Source organism: Leuciscus leuciscus (assembly GCF_965113295.1).
Source record: "Leuciscus leuciscus genome assembly, chromosome: 21".
NCBI classification, from domain to species: domain Eukaryota; kingdom Metazoa; phylum Chordata; class Actinopteri; order Cypriniformes; family Leuciscidae; genus Leuciscus; species Leuciscus leuciscus.
In genome coordinates, this window is record NC_138745.1 from 7,240,774 (window position 1) to 7,257,681 (window position 16,908).

The following is a 16,908-nucleotide window of genomic DNA, read 5'->3' on the forward strand; positions in this document are numbered from 1 at the left end:
TCGTTCTATGACACATGAAATGGACACTTATAAAATATTCAGGTGAATATGAATATGCTGAAAGCTACTGTAATGTAAATTTGCGTGTAAATAAAGGGATTAATTCAAACTCTCACATATATAATCTATCTATCTATATATTCTCAAATATAGCCTAGGCCTACTTTGTAATCAAACTGTAACAGTGTAAGTTGTATTACCTCATCCGTCGATAGAAGCCGGTGAATTGCAGCGGTGGTGCAAACATATCCAGGTCGCTATGATCAGATGCTTTCTTAACGGCTGCTTTTTTGCTGCTGCATTTTTGTTTTGTGTTTATTTTGTTATTGAGAGGAAAGCCACAGCATCTAAACGTCCCAAGCGTCGGGATGTTCGTTAAAAGTATATCACAGCAAACTCAAAGGTAGGCTGTTTTCAACTTCTTTTTACATTTAAGCAAAAAACGAAAAAGAACTGTGCTGTGAATACATCGGGGCGGGGCATTGAAGCACGTTGACGTTCAGTCTCTTGTACTTTACGCGTGCACGAGTGCGAGCAGTTCACGTGTCGGCCACCAGTGTCGCTAATAACAATTTATTTATTTATTTACAAAATGCATTTACTAAAAATTCATTAGAATCTGCATAAATCTTTGTGAAATCAATTAAAATGATTCAGTTAGAAAGTATGAACATGGTTGAAATATAGCTGTGGAACAAGCAATATGCAATTAGTTAAAAAGTATGAGATTGAAATCAACTGGATTTACTGATGATAAACATATAAACCTGGTTATTGTGTATTTAACACACATTCAGTTTATTAGTACTATTTCAGAAATCTTACCCATTTCATTATCAAGTTGATCAACTTACTAAACTAACATGTTAAAACATGCAATGGATGGACGTTTTGTATGCGGTTCAAATCATTCATCTTAAATTTAGGCCTAATTCTTTTGAGTGTGCATGTCGTAATGGTGATCGTTTCGATGGTATATTCCATCCTATAACCCTGAGTATAACATGGTAATATGGTGTCAGCATTGTCAGACCCCATTGAATGAAGCAGTTTTCATATGCAAATGAAGAGCCTCTGATTCTTTTTGATTCAGCACTCAATGTTAGACCTATGTGGGCTTGGAAGCGCATGAGTGGCGTTCAGGTGAAATTATCGAAAATTGGTTTCTTGCTTTGTTAAGCACCTGTGGTGAGATCAAAGAGCACAAATCCGGTGTGTCATCTAGGTTTCAGTGAGAGGTGTTTTTGCGATGCCTGATATGTTAGTCATTTGGAATTTAAAAAACAATTTTCATATCTAATTGTCAGATGAACACAAACAATGCGTCAATCTTTTGAAGTACTTAATAAGTACATTTAAATTGCTTCAAATAAACAATTAATGCGTTCTGGAAAGATGCTGCTCAGACATTGACTTAATCAAATCCTCACTTTTAATTTTGATACCATTATATGCATTGTATAGAGACATACGTATGAAGAAAAGCTTGAAGAAAAGTATGAAGAAAAGGTCAACCCTCAGCATGAATTAATGATATAAAACGGTCTTGTTCTAGTGGTTTGCAATCAAAAAGTGAGTTTCATAACAGACACTGTCCAGAAGATATTATTCCACATGAACCTTATGAACCTGAATCATTTAAACAAAGCCAAATGATGATGCATAGGACTGACACTTTAAACCATCTGAATCACTTTTCAGCAGAATACTTAATTTAAATCACTTTTCAACCATTAAGTGGTATAACAAGTTACAGTAAGCAGTAGTTACTCAAACAATTCCTTGAACAGTTTGAGTTTGCTGATTTTGTAAACCCAGGCTCATTTGAAAGCAATGGGCTTTTGCTTACAGGGATCTTATATGTGAAAAGAGCTTACTGAACGATTAAGTACTTAGTCAACACTACTTGCGCAACAGAAGGGATTGTTTGCCAAGCCCTGTTACAGTATCATAGACACATTAGTCAATTTGTTTAGCTCAGAAAACAAAATGTCAGAAATATAATTATAAGCTTTGTATGTTTATCCCACAGTGCACTTATTAATTACGAAGTCATAAGTGTTGGGGGTAAGTAACGCATTACCAGTAACGTGAGTTATGTAATCAGATTACTTTTTTCAAGTAATTAGTATAGTAACGTATTACTTTTAAAATTACAACAAAATATCTGAGTTACTTTTTCAAATAAGTAACCCAAGTTACTTTGTTTTCCCATTTATTGACTGACAGCTCTCCTGTCCACATTTTGAGAGAAATCAGGACTAAGTGCAGTTGTGTGCGCCGTGTTAACATGACGGTTATTGTAGTTCTAGACTAAATGTGAGCAGGCATGTACTCATCTCACTTGCACAAAAACAGATTCAGTATTCCTCAAAATTAATTAAACAATGAAATGCAAAGTCAGAATATTACACAAACCTGCAATAATTAAATGTAAAATAACACAAATATACTTTATGTATTTAGTCTCACTTTATTAACCGTCTTTGCTGCTGAACTTCGATGATCCGACTCAACCTAACAAAAATGGCTTAGATAAAAATCACATTTGGTTTAATTTTGGGGGGTTTTTATTGCTTCTCCTGCATTTTATTCTTCTGCGGTCCAGCTGAAATGTTTGTTTGAGCGGCGCCCTCTACTGTACAGGAGTGAATTTGCATTTCCTCCAGCCTGAGGCTTGTTCATTTCTGGTGCGAAAGTACCTATAAATCTGCCAAAACATTTTTGTTATTAAAACACAAAAACAAGTAAGCCCAGCTCAGGTGAGAAAAAGTAAAGCAAATGTAACGCAACTCATTACTTTCCATAAAAATAACTAATGCAATTAGTTTTTTTTTAAGGGAGTAATGCAATATTGTACATCTTATATCCATGATTCTCTACCTCCATAAAAGGACCTAATAATGGATTAAATAACATTTAAAGAAAATCAAACATTGTGTCATGAATTATTTTGCATTTTCATTGACGTGTGATGCGTCGATTAATCCTGGATCAAAAAATGGAGTCACTTATCATTTAAGTCAAGTGGTATTTATTTTTTATACCTTTTTTAAAGTGGTATTGAATTGGTTATGGCAGAGGGATGGTGACGTGATTTGGGAGGGGGTTGGCAGGCGTATGGATATAAATGCAGCCACCACTAACAGAAAAGACCTCTGATTTCAGCAGACCCTCCTGCCAGCTGGACAGACTATAGCGACTGGGAAAAATCTAATATTTGAGAAAGTTTTCTTTTGTATTTTAAAGCTCATTGTCAGTGTTAAAAAAAAAACAAAAAAACATATATAATACTTGTAATTCCACATTTTTGGTCCTTATGGAGATTTGTAAACTCTCAGCATTAATGCTCACCATACTTGCTCTTGCCTACAGTGTTGAAGGATTGTCTTTCACTCTAAACAGAGACCACTGGATTGCAGATAACTGGGAGGTGAGTAATGATTTCTGCATACATTTATTTAAAGCAGATTGTTCATTTAAGTAATCATTACGGTTATGATGAATAAATGAGATTATATCCATTACAAATGTTAGTGCTAAAAGAATGTTTTATTTTTCATCTAAAACTAAAAGGATATGCAATGTTCCTTTCACATCCACTATCAAAATGGTTTGGTTGTTAACACAGGATGAACCAGTGGAGGAGACACTCGCCAGTCTACTAAAGAGATCCAAATCTCATCCGTTTTATGGGTTAATGGGAAAACGCTCCGGTAAGACTTCAGATTTGCTTTTGCTGGCTCTGGGATTAAATGTTTTACTCAAATTCTACTAACAATTTGAAATATATGTTGTATTGTAATCATTACAAAAAAATATTGTGGAGTCTAATTTAAAATAATTTTTTAACAACTAATTAGGTTTTGAATATTTAACTTTCTAATGCAGTATTTTAGGCCTTGTCAAATTATTTTTCTACCCAAGTTATGCTGGCAACAATTTATAAAAAAAAATACAATTAAAATAAATACTAAAAATTAGATTGCATTTTTTACTTCATTATATATACATAATCTTATTTCCCTTACTTGTTCTAGGAGATCTCCAGCCTGTGAAAATGGAACGAAGAAGTGAGTAAATGCACATATCTGAATTAAAAACTGCTAAATAGAATAGCATATTTACATCTCAACAGATTAATTTTGGCCATTGTCTGAATGTCTAAACTTGGTTTCCTCAAAGGGCATAAGGGGGACATGTTTGTGGGACTCATGGGCAAGAGATCTTTAGGAGGTATGGCTTTACATAGCTCTGCTTACACCAGCAATATAATGTTTAATTTAGTACTGTTGGTTCTATGCTGCATAGGTTTATACCTGGTGTAAATTTGATTATATTAATCTGTAGGTGCTGTCACAAGAACAATCCCAGAGACCAGTACAGCAATGGACAAATCTGCAGATTTGAACAAACAAACAGGTACAACACTGTTATCAGAACTGCATTTATGCAAAAATGATAAAATGAACCAGCAGTTTATAAATCTGAAATCATGTTCTTCACACAGCAGATCTTCAAGAGGAATGGGACAGACTGCAGTACTACTGACATTTTCCAACGCTGTATTACAGACTTCACTGGCCTCTGTGTATCAGTATACAATTATTCTTGACTCTTCACTGGCACCAACATTACACTTAATGAGAACATCATCTGTGAGCAATTTTAAGCAAGTAAATGTCTTGCTTAATATATCAAATGTGACATAATAAAAGTATTTATCAAAAATGACAGTTCTTTTTTTCCCCGGTTCTGATTTACATGAAAAAAATTTCACATATAAACCAAGAAACCATGTTTGAAGAAAATTAAGAATGTGTTATCAATGTAAATCTAAAGTTTTTTTTTTTTTTTTTTGTAAGGCCCCATTTTCTTTTTACATTCTATTGATGATAAACTATTTTTTTGCTTTTAAAAACTCAAAATACTTCTAATTTTAAAATATATGTTGGGGCAAAGAAAATACTTTGGCCAGAGACATCAAAAAAATAAATAGCACTGTATAAAACAAAAGTGAGAGATTCCAGAGAGTTACAAAGGGCACATAAAAAGAGACGAAAAATGACTAACAGCTGAAGCCATTGCAAAAGCCATTACTGATGGAGTCATAAAAATATTTAACGGCAGTTAAGTATGAAATGTAACGTAAGTCCATTAGGTTCCTTTGGGAGGGGTCCATTTCAGAGAGCTGGGATCAATGGTTTTGTTGTTGTTGCCCCTTTTGGTCTCTTTGGCCTTCCACTCGTCAATCAGGTCCTGTGCCATTCAGAAACAAAACAAAAAAAGAATCACTGTTTGTCACAGAAAAAAAACAAAATGGCTAACACAAATCCTGTTAAACTTGTGGGGAAAAAGGCAGCTGTGGATACATAATTTACTTATAACCATATCTTATAACCATACATCTACATTGTACCTTAAAACGTACTGATTTTAACCGAGTAACTTGCGTTGCCAGGTGTTTTGACAGATTGTGCAGTTTTGTGAGCTCGAGGTGTTTTCCCCCTTAGCACATACAGTACGTAATCTTCCTGTAAAATTACCCTTTTAAAATCACAAAAAAAGCTTGTTCTTAAAGCAAGACAAATCATCATTAAGCAAAGCAGAGCAACCGGCTCATGCTGCGTAGGTTTCCTTTTGTGTGAAAACATGACGGAAGGCAAAGCGCGGTGAGAAATTATATGAAAGAACATATTAATTAATTAATGAATGATTGTAGGAAAGGGGAACCAACTGATTTTTATATTATCCTACATTCCTCTGTGTAATGCCTGATGAAATAGGCCGAAATGTGAGGTTTATCATTTTAAAAAAAAGAGAAAGAGAAAATTCTGCCAAAACTTTATTTGAACATTTAGTATGTGTTAAATTAGTTATTAATTATTATTAAATTAATTATTACCTTTTCCAGTTCATTTTCACAATACTGTGATAATATTGATAACCATGATCATTTGTCACTATAATAGTGATATGAAATTTTTCATTGCATTTCATCTCTACTTGCATGCATACTTGCATGTGAACAATAATTTAGCCTAAAATATTCCTTTTGATAAATTATTTGTTGGACAAAAAAAAAGTAATTAAAATGTATTTTAATGCAATGATATATCTGCAAGAACAGAAATCTGTGTAATTGCTATTTTATTTTTAATAGAAAATATATATATTTTTATATAAAATCGCTTAATTTTTTTAATTGAATAGAAATAATTGAAAGATTAATCATCATCAACAACCTATGAAAATAGCAGCCCTATCATAAACAAATCACAAATGTATAAAACATGTAGGCAGTAAATGTGTTCTTAAAAAAAAAGGAAAAAGAAAAAAATAATTTACTGATACCTGTCGCTTCAAGACCAGATGCTTCCCCTTCCAGTACTTGAGCATCTGAAGTGACTGCAGTGTACTGACAATGTCCACAGGGTTCACTGCGGTCTCTTGACTGATCTCTGAACAGGAGAAAACAAGAAACAATGCTAAACCTGCATGGATTTTAAAGGGATGTCATAGTAAACATGCCTACAAACTTTTCTCACCCTTAATGGAGATCTCTTTGCCCTTGAAGTTGCACATGTAGCGCAGCAGAACTTCCTTCCAATAGCTGCGATAACTGATGAGGCCCAAATCCGAGAGAGGGCGCTCAGGAGAACCAACCTTCTCTTCAACCTTCGACAGCAGGTAACCTAGAACCATGACAAACAAACAATGTGATGCATGTGTTGAGGAATAAAAGTATCATACAATAGTTTTTATGTCCAGCACTCAATCCATAAAGGTCTTCGTCGCACTTAATCGCAAACTCGTACAAATATAACAGATAGGGCTGGGGCGGTATACACAAATCCGCCGCGATCTCTATGGGCGCCGCCATCTTGCCTGCCACCATTACTGCGTGCCTGCGAAGTGACGGCGGTGTGACACTTGCCGGTGCCCTCTAATGACATTTCAATGAAAGCGGATCCTGGGGCTTAAATATTGTGATTGTCAAAACATTTTAGTATCTAACCTGAATTGTATTAGGTTTAGTGACAACATGTTGCAATGTTTATAATATATGGTACAATTTCTGGTAAGCTACTTTTTTTTTTATTATTGCTTGAAACAAATTTCAGGATTTCAATTCAGTTCAATTCTTGTGATTTGATTTAATATTGACTAATTTGGATAAATATTAGGTACACAGGATGGGCGTTAATAAAAAAAAAAAAAACACTGATTGATCGATATTGTGTATGATGAATATACATTTCGGTAAGTTGTACTGTTACTTTTAACATTGTTCATTCGTGTTTATTTACTATTAAGTTGGTTCACGTGCTGCTAGGGATCCCTCACGTCACATTCACAAACACCAAAACGGTATTTATTGTTTGAATTTAGTAATAAAATTGACAGAATCTGAGAGCTGAGCTTTTTTATATCATAACTAATCTGCTGTCTATAGACAGAAAGTCTGTCGGTCTCCGTGTCCTTTCTGCCTCGCGATTTTTCTGTGCGTGAGAAAATGGATGTGTGGCGTGAGAGCGTGTGAAAAGCTGAAAAGTTGCGTGTGTCTCACGGTGAAGGCGTGAGAGTTGGCAGCTTACAGGTATTCAAGATTATTTTATTAATCATCTGGCATGCGAGCTTCAGAACCTAAACTACAGGGCACTGATTGAAGGTCAGAATTATATGAGCTCCGGATGGATTGGCCAGATACTGCATACCTTCGCAGATGAGCTCATCACATTAAAAGGTGTCGTGAGGTTTTCACAGGCAGTGAACTCGTACCATAATGTGTCAGTAACAATACACAGAGAAAACTGCAAAGTTCTCGAATTCAGTTTGTGACTGCATGGTCGACCGAGGGAAGTGTTGTAGCCATACAGCAGGGCTACTGTACAAAATTAAAGATGAATAGATAAAAATAACATTTATTCGTAAATCTGTACATTCGTACAGCTACATCTGCTACAGCCGCCTACGGGACCAACGCTACTTCCTTAGCAGCAAGGCACGCAGTAATGGCGGCGCTGCTTTACTTCCGTGTTTCGCCGGATTTGTGTATATCGAGTTTGTACGATGTAAAATATATCTTAAAAACGATACAGGATGAGGCAATACCACATTACAAGCACATCTGAAAAATAGTGCAGGACATAAGTATGCTGCTGTGCGGAAAGACATGAGATATGCTTTATATTACGGGCTTTAAAATAACTCAGATGTAGTTAACGCGCAAAGTTTAAAGCAGGCTTGCCCTGTCAGGTGCTCTGACAGTTATTTACGCAGTTTAATAAGTTTGCGATGTGTTTTCCTCAGTGCATAACTTACATTTCACAGGTATATTCTCCATCTGTAAATGTTAGAAAGTCATGCAAATATTTCCATTTTGCTGTCAGGAGTGGGCGAGCCTCATGCAAGCAAGTCTACACTAAACTTCACAGACTTCAGCGAATGAGCGTCGCCGTGCACATGCACGTCAAATAGATTAAAGAATAGAATAGAATAATTCTGACTAAAATATACATTTTGACGGGTATTTTGACAATTTTGTTTTTATGTGTCCGTTCAAGGGCAAGTCTCTGTCTCTCTCTGTCTCTGCGCGCACGCTTCGGATGCGATTCCTATAGCTGTGAGTGTGCGCGCAGAGACAGAGAGAGACAGAGACAGAGAGAGAGAGAGAGAGGCGCATTTCAGACAGTGCTCAAACACCGAATTGATTCCTCTTTCGCGTTTCCTTGCCCTTGAACGGACACATAAAAACAAAATTGTCAAAATACCCGTCTCTGCAAGTATCCTCTCGTTTCTGTCATTAGTGAACAGTTGAGAAAGAAACCGAATTTTCAGTTTTTTCGGTCCGTGCATTCGGTCTTAAGTGACAGCACACAGCTAATTTTCCTACTGTTGTCCGTGTCATTAATATTAATAAAACCACAAAATACAGCTTTTAACAAAGATTTAACTAGAACAAAGTGTTATTTTACATTTAGGCTAAATTATTAATTTCTGTACCTGAATACTACTGTTAGACTTTGTAATCATCTCTGCTTGTATTTTGTGTATTTGTTCTTATTTTATTACTGACTGTTCACTTGTTTTAAAATAATAAATGAAAAGCAAAGTGTTTTTTGGCCATTTCACCCAGCTCTAAAAACAGACAGGGATGTATCACAGGTACTCACTAAAATCAATCAGCATCTTGCCATAGCCCTGTCTCATGTACTGTGGCATAGTCAGGATACAAGACACATTGTAATTCAGGAACGAGTTCTTCTCCTACGGAAATAAAAAGAAGCAATTATGAAAACTCTCCTGACAATGTTACGATACAGGAAAAGGCTTCAAAGACACTACAGGCTAACATTTTTCAAAATTAACATGCAAATAAACGTAGCATTATATTTGCATGTTCTGCTGATTTATGAGACTTTCAGCACACAATTAGGGTGAAGTGCTCTTCAGGTTAGTACCCCCACAAAACACTTTAGCCTGGTTCAGATTTGTATTTCTTTAAAATAAAAACTTCAAATAATTAACCCCCGTTGATTGGCACTCCAAACCAGTTGATCATTACTAACATATTTAGAACAAAACATACAGATCGAAACAGAGAAATGAAATCAATTGTTGTCAAATCAATCCCTAGTTTAAAGCAGCATCCCACTAACCACTTTAGTTTAGTCAAATTTGTTACAGCTACCAAGAGTTTTTGCTGAATCCATTCAGAAGTCTGTCAAACTAACAGATTAAGAATGGAAGAGGGATGACAGACTTTTGAATGCGTGTTCTGTGTGTTTGTCTCTTCATGGTTGTGGAAAGTTCATCCACCATTTTCATTGAGAAAAAAGGACATTCGTAAACTTATTTTTTCCTCTGCTTTAATTTATATGTGTATAAATTATTGGGCTAACCGATAATGAATAAAGAGATATTCACGATTATTTTGCTCAAATAATAAATTGAGATAAACCACAATTGTTCTCATTTGTTGCACTTTCACGCAAGCACAAAGCAAGAGAATGTCAACTCGTACGTAGGGTTTATTTTACCTCATCCACTTTCACCTTTTTTAATATTTGTATTTACACACTCTTTACATTATGAAATCTGGTAAAATCTTAAAACTTTAAAAGCTGAAAAAGCCAGAAAAGCTCTGATTGGAGGTTTTAAACCCTTGACTAGTCAGTTATTAAATGTGAAGCAGTTCACTGGTTGTGGCCAACGCCACAAGAGTACACCTTACCAACTGGCTTTAAATCATTTCAAGCAATTCTGATGTTGTAAGAGGAGTGGACCTTTACCTCAGCAAAGACTTCAGTCTATGTGAATGAGGCTAATGACTGAAAATCAGTAAAAAAAAAAAAAAAGGCTAGTGGGACACTGGCCATAAATGCAAATGTGTTAAGTGATTATGTTATTGTGCATTTCAGATCATGCAAGTCACTATACACTGACTCCAGCACCACATTACCTTTGAGAAATATCCCACGAGGTGACAGCCTGTGTTATCAGCTTCAGTCATGACATAAAACAGGAAAGGCTCCACATCATAGTACAGTGTTTTATGGTCCAGAAACAGCTTGGCCAGCAAACAGAGGTTCTGGCAATAGATCTGTTTCGGACAGGTATAGAAAATATCAGTTTCATATGTAGCAGACAACACTCATCAACAGACTAGAATTTCATATAAGAGGGGAAATGGTCTATTTCACAAAGCTACAAACACATCCAGAACCCCTTTGCATACATACAACAATGAACAATGAGTGCATTTAACATCAATTCCTCACCTTGTTCTTTTTCCCATCAACCTCAAACACAGAGATGGCACCTTTTCTGTAGACTTCATCACCAGGAGGGTGTTTCCACACACATTTGGCCTGCATATACCCCATAGGAAAGAAAATGTCAAACTTAACTTTCCTTTCACATATATTTAGCAGGTAGGAAGGTAGATTTCATACCATATGTCTACGCAGGATGGTCTGGCTCTTCATGTACTTGAGGCAGAACTCACAGACGTACAGACGCCCCAGACGGGCGTACTCCTCAGGGTAGGGAGAGTGGTACCATGTGTCTAGCTCATAACGGCCAAACAAGATGGTCTTGATCATGTTACTGCCCTCTGTGATCTGACCCTGCAGACGCAGTTTCTCCTGCGTCACCAAACATCAAAAATATTGGACATCAAATTTATACATACAGCTAATTCAGCTAAAGTAACAGAAGAACTTTGGTGGTAAAACCAAAATCACAGCACGAGTAATTTTATATCACAGATACAGTACACCATCATATAGTTATTTTTGCTAAATTCAACAAAAAGCGTTTTATCTATTACATAACCACATTGTACTGTCAGTTAATAAATACTTGAAAATTACATCTCAACTGATTATTTTCTTAAATTATTTACAATTTTATGGGATGCAAGCCAAAGGGTAGAGTTTGCAGTGTCAAGTGTGACGTGCGAGGAATGTGTAATCATACCAGATCCTCTGATGCGCGGGCCTGAGCTTTTCTGAAGAGCTCCAGATCATAATCACTGGTGATGTTCTCCAGCAGTGGTTCTCGAGTGGTGCCATGTATCTGTCTGTGCTCCTAATACATCAAATATGAACAGATGTAGTTGAATCACATACATAAACATCATAAATAATTATACCCCATAGGCTTGCTGCGGTAGTGCGTTACAGTGTTTGGCCGAACACCAATTTCATTCCTTGCCCACTGCGGCAACTTCCCTAAAAGTTGTATTCATTTGTGAAAATGATCATGAAGAACAAAATGGGTAAGAATCAAACTTTTGTTGGTCCCAGAGCTTATTTTCTGCAATTATCTAAAAGCCAATGGAAAAATCCTTGAAAATTAGAAACTTTCGAGCTGGCCTCTAAAAATACGTCATCACTGCAGCACTTTTTATCTTATATCACTACACAAACACATTAATATAGATATTTTAGAAAATCATTGAGAGAACACTATTACCATGTACTTTTCTTTTTGGTCTTTTGTCAGGCCAGAATCCCTCCTCTTCCTAATCTCCATGACCTTCTCTTTATATCGAACCTGTCTTGGAGTTGGAGCCTGTAGAAAAGCAATGCAAATTAATTACATCACACTTTTACTAAAAGGTACTTTGTGTCTCATCCAGATAATGCTCTTCATGCATAGCTCATCAGTCATAACTTCACTGTGGTTACCACAGAATTTATGGCTTGCAAACAATCACATCTCATCTTAAAAATGGAAGGCAAAACGCTGCTGACGTTAGGACTTTATGCAAGTGTGTCTTTTTTTGTACAAAAGCATGCATGCACTTAAGAGGCATTAACACGCTGGTGTGATGTTTGTTTAGTGTTGAGCGAACATCTGTTTGGTGAGAACCTGATGTCGAGTAGCATGTCTGTTCTCCTCGTTCTGCCCCTGACTGCGCTCTTCCTCTTGTTTCTCACGTTCGATGGCTTTCACCTGATCGAGATGAAAAGCACACAAAGATAAACAACAGAAAAAGTGCTAAACAATTTAGAAAAGAATAAAGCACACATGCTTACGCTAAATGTTCATTGCAATTTAGCAGTCAAGCAAAAAAATAAAATATTATTTTTTTTAAATCATACCTCATTCAATCCAAGAAAGTAACCAAAAGATACAATTTAATAATAGCAAATAACCAAGTATACTTTGGGCTAAACACACCTTGCACTCATCTGCCGACAAGTTATGGTAGAGAGGGCATCCTGATATGGAGAAATGTCGCTCATGTTTCCCTGTTAAATGTCCTGTATAAAAGAAATGCAGAAAAATATACAGATTTTAGCCTTAAATTTAACTATAAACAATCCAGTGAAATTTGAAATGTTTTAAAACACTGCGAACATTGTTTTATTCCAATTAAGCCCTTGTAAACCATTGGCACTGAATTTGATTATTAAGCAAATGCAAAAGGAAATTAATTTGAAGAGCAATTACCCAGAGAATTGCACCCAGGTGTGGGGCACTTCATATTGAAGTTGTAGCTCTCGTGAAAGCGGCGGCGTTTTGGACGATGAGAGGGATCGCTGCCAGAGTCTTTCTGGTCTTTAGTCACGCTCTCATCGTGGGATGCATTGGGGCTGGATATGTCGATGTCTGATTCGGATGAGGGTGCGTTTCCTGTGGGCGTCCTGGGGGGAGATTCGTCTCTCTCTGCTGCTTGCTTCACATCCGGAGGAGCATCTAGATCAGGAACAGAATTAACTTCTTATAAACATATGTATAGGTAATAAATAATACATAAAGCTTTGCAGCAGGGAATAATAAAACCTTTTAAAAATAAAAATAATAAGTAACTTTTAATAATTATAATAAAATATATTTAGAAGAAAAATGTCCTTGAAGAATATAGTGCCATACCATTTAACACTGCTTTTTATTTTTCTTAATTTATTTTCACCTATGATAGTGATTTGAGTGGTCCCTTTTTTGATCATTTGATTTAATTTTTCTTATTCAAAAGAAAATTGAAAAGCTGTCTGCAAATTATATTTTTATGTTTATAATTATATTTTTGGGAATAAATTACAGGATTTCGGATTAATTGAAGAATAATCGAGCAGTTTTCTGTTGGTCAACGCAGCGAATCTACATGCAAAATGTGTGTTGGTAAATCTTTTGCTGTCATGCAAAATTTCCGATTACGTGGATTCCTGGTGAAATGCCTGAACTAGTACTTTCTAAAGTAACTTTAAACTAACAATACATTTGTAATTACATCTATTACTGAAACACATACAGTACATGTTTTATTCAAAGTGGTTGTAGTTCGGTTCTCTTGGTTCTTTTGGTGCGGACCAAAAAAGAAAATGATGCATTTAATCCAGGTTCGCTTAACATTCACACTGTCATTTTTAACACCGAACCTAAAGATACAAAACAAAGAAACTGTAACGGAACTTACCGAACATAAAGGAGCCAAAATAATACTGTGTGCTAAATGCACTCATTGTATGCGTGTGTGTACATATGGCGGTATTTTTACCAACTGAGAACTCACAACCAGCTTAAATGTGTAAAGGAGTCAAAACAGCACCAGGAATTCCTCTGTCACACACAAATGAAGATCTGCAGCAAGAAGATGCAGTTCCCGACACCTGTATCTAACTGTAGTTCCCGACACCTGTATCAAACTGTAATGGGCAACTCTGCAAATATGATGAGGAAAAACCAGGAATCCTTGAGGACTTTCTTTTTTAGGGTCGCATCTAGAGACATCACGTCCTGTTTTTGGACTGTTTAAATGTCTTTGGTCCATGTTGCGTTTTTATTTCAGCCCAACCACACCAGAGTCCACTTGTTTGATGCGCACCAGGTTCGCACTTAAGTTTGATAGCCCATAAACTGGCACATACTGCACGAGAAACCAATGTATCATCAGCTGTGTGTTTATACCTTGAGAGCTCTGGCTCAGGCGCAGTGATGCTCGGGTCATACGGGTGTTATTGCGCTGATTGGCTTCACTATGAGAGCTGTCAGTCTTCTCATGATCTCCAGAGTCATCAGAATCAGCAGTCCCGTCTGAACTACTGCCTGCTGTTCTCTGCAAACATGGTGTTAACACAGTTATATCACCATGCACGTGTAAACAGGTCAGAATAAAAATAAGAATTATAGACACAAACAACAACACACTCACAACATACATATAGCACAACAGTCAAACGGAAACATTTTACTATTATACAGTCTGGGTTGTGTTTTAAAGCCAAATTGCTAACTAGCTTCATTATCAGTTTTAAAACACACCATTTCGGCGGCACTTCGGCATTTTTCAATTCTCATGCGATAACATGTTAGCCGCTAATAGCGTTGACAAAAAGTTTTAATAAAGTAATTGGAAACACACTATTTTTGTCCGAGAATGTAAATAAACATTGAGCTTAGCATTTAGCCCGCGCTGAGGCGACTGGGCAATTCTCGCATCTTCTCTCACCTTTCTCCGCGGCATGTTGCGTCTGATAAATCCAAACGCTGTCCTTTTTACAGGTTTGTCAAACGGGTATATTTCTTCTGTGCTATCTGATATAAAACAGCAGCAATGTGTTCATAAGTTTGTGAGTTTCTGTTCTCGCCAATTGTTCACTCTCTCGCGACTCGCGCCACACAGGATCACAGCGGAAGTGACGTAAAAACGAAAAACATGGCGACGCTGAAGCGCCGACCAATGTGAGGAATGTCAAATGTTATTTTTTTATTTATTTTTTATGTTTTAAGAAATTGGTGCTGATAACATAAACTACGATATATTTTTTTTCGTTTATACATTCATTCAGATTATGTTCATTTTGATTATATTTTATTGTAGCTTTGACTTCTAGGTAAATTTCATCTTTACAAACCCAGAGCAATCATTGTAGGCTAATATACATTTAGGATGAATTCTGCTGAGGTAAAATCTCCCTTTTCCAAATTTAAGAATAGGTCAAAAACATAAAATTCTTAAATTAATCAACGAATCCCTTCACAGATCAACTACGATCCTTAATAAATAAAATAGTACAGCTTTGTGGAAAAAAGTACACTGTTTTGAAAAGAGCAGCTTCTCTGTCTCACTATTTGAATGCAGTTAAGTTAGTAAGTCAATATATTTAATAAGTTAATAAATAAATAAATAAGTTATTGACATGCTGCTAAAAAAAAAAAATAGCCTATATATATATATTTAGTAGTGCTGCTAGCCTACCTTTAGTTACTTGCTAAGCTACTGTCACTATATTGAAAAATGTAGCCTAAGTTAAAAATGATATAGCCTACATTTTACATTGCAAAATATTGACTTATGCACACAATCTCTACAGATGGCGCTGTAGGACCCCCACTTTGAGATCATTATCAATGACATATGACTGGATTCTTTAACATCAGCTCTAGGGGAAACACATGAATCTCTTAATATTACATAACCCAGGGCTCGACATTAACGCTTGTCTGGGACAAGTGGATTTTTTGAAGGGACAAGCAAGAGAATTTTACTTGCCCGACCGGACAAGTAGCCTGATTAGAATGTCAATAACCAACAACAACAAAAAATAGCAAGGGAATCACTAAAACGAGATAATGATTCGGATTTTTTTTTTTTTTAAATAAGTCCATGTGAAAAAACAAGCAAACAAAACGCTTGATTGATTGTGACAAGAATAAAACTAAATGTAAAGAAATGAATGATTTTATACTTAAATTTTTTCCTTCTATTTTATGCTTCTCGATCCTCAAAGGCATTCACATCCTCTGCCTTTCAACTCTTTCTGCTTCATATCTGCAAGATTCTGATCACAAATAAAAGAAAACAGATATAGGTAAAGTTTATTGAACTGATTTGTATTTTAACTCTTCATTTAAAAAAGTATGGGCTTTAAGGGTGTGTTTATGCGACAACGCTGCACTATAAACAGAAACGTTTTTCCTTTGCATTGTTCGCTTGCATACAACAACATTGTCAAAACGATCTCCGTTCACAACGATCCGCAAAAATGATTAAAAACGCTGTATTCTGCTGCCAGGCCAGTAGTTGGCGATGTCACTTTGTAAAGACACTATACGTGCCTATACACTAAACACGTAATAAACATGCGCATGACGTCACCGTTTTCACAAATTCATGTTTTTGTAGTTTACACGGAGACGATAACATCATAATTTTCAAAAACTAGCAATTTGAAACCCGTTTTCAATGGTTTGTGTTTTTAGGTCCCCAAAAGGCTGTTGTTATGTAAATGAACGGCAACAAGTTTTCTGTTTTTACATTTAGTCATTTAGCAGACGCCTTTATCCAAAGTGACTTACAATTTAGTTTTTTTTAGTTGAAAACAGCCCTTAAGTTACTGTGATGTTTGCATCAGACTCAAATAAACATTGGTTGAGGTTTGCATGTTGTCC

General features: G+C 36.0%; 2 protein-coding genes and 1 long non-coding RNA gene across 3 annotated transcripts; 2 read left to right on the forward strand and 1 right to left on the reverse strand.

The window, feature by feature from the left end:
* The first annotated feature begins 361 nt into the window (after window positions 1–361).
* LOC309484986 (uncharacterized protein) lies at window positions 362–5,134 on the forward strand. The gene is made up of 6 exons (XM_082151563.1): window positions 362–403; window positions 3,376–3,433; window positions 3,632–3,716; window positions 4,041–4,073; window positions 4,186–4,236; window positions 4,351–5,134. Exons 1-6 carry the CDS (start codon window positions 369–371, stop codon window positions 4,710–4,712), a joined length of 624 nt encoding a protein of 207 aa, XP_082007689.1. The 5' UTR covers window positions 362–368; the 3' UTR covers window positions 4,713–5,134.
* kat7b (K(lysine) acetyltransferase 7b) lies at window positions 4,726–15,134 on the reverse strand. Its single transcript, XM_082151519.1, has 14 exons — window positions 14,966–15,134; window positions 14,425–14,572; window positions 12,967–13,212; window positions 12,694–12,776; window positions 12,382–12,465; window positions 11,983–12,081; window positions 11,485–11,595; window positions 10,959–11,150; window positions 10,785–10,874; window positions 10,466–10,606; window positions 9,177–9,270; window positions 6,549–6,695; window positions 6,355–6,461; window positions 4,726–5,259 (listed from the first exon to the last, which is right to left on the reverse strand). Exons 1-14 carry the CDS (start codon window positions 14,978–14,980, stop codon window positions 5,158–5,160), a joined length of 1,659 nt encoding a protein of 552 aa, XP_082007645.1. The 5' UTR covers window positions 14,981–15,134; the 3' UTR covers window positions 4,726–5,157.
* Window positions 7,357–8,060, forward strand: LOC309485007. Its single transcript, XR_014201019.1, has 2 exons — window positions 7,357–7,467; window positions 7,548–8,060. It is a non-coding gene; the product is annotated as an uncharacterized lncRNA (long non-coding RNA).
* Window positions 15,135–16,908: the final 1,774 nt, after the last annotated feature.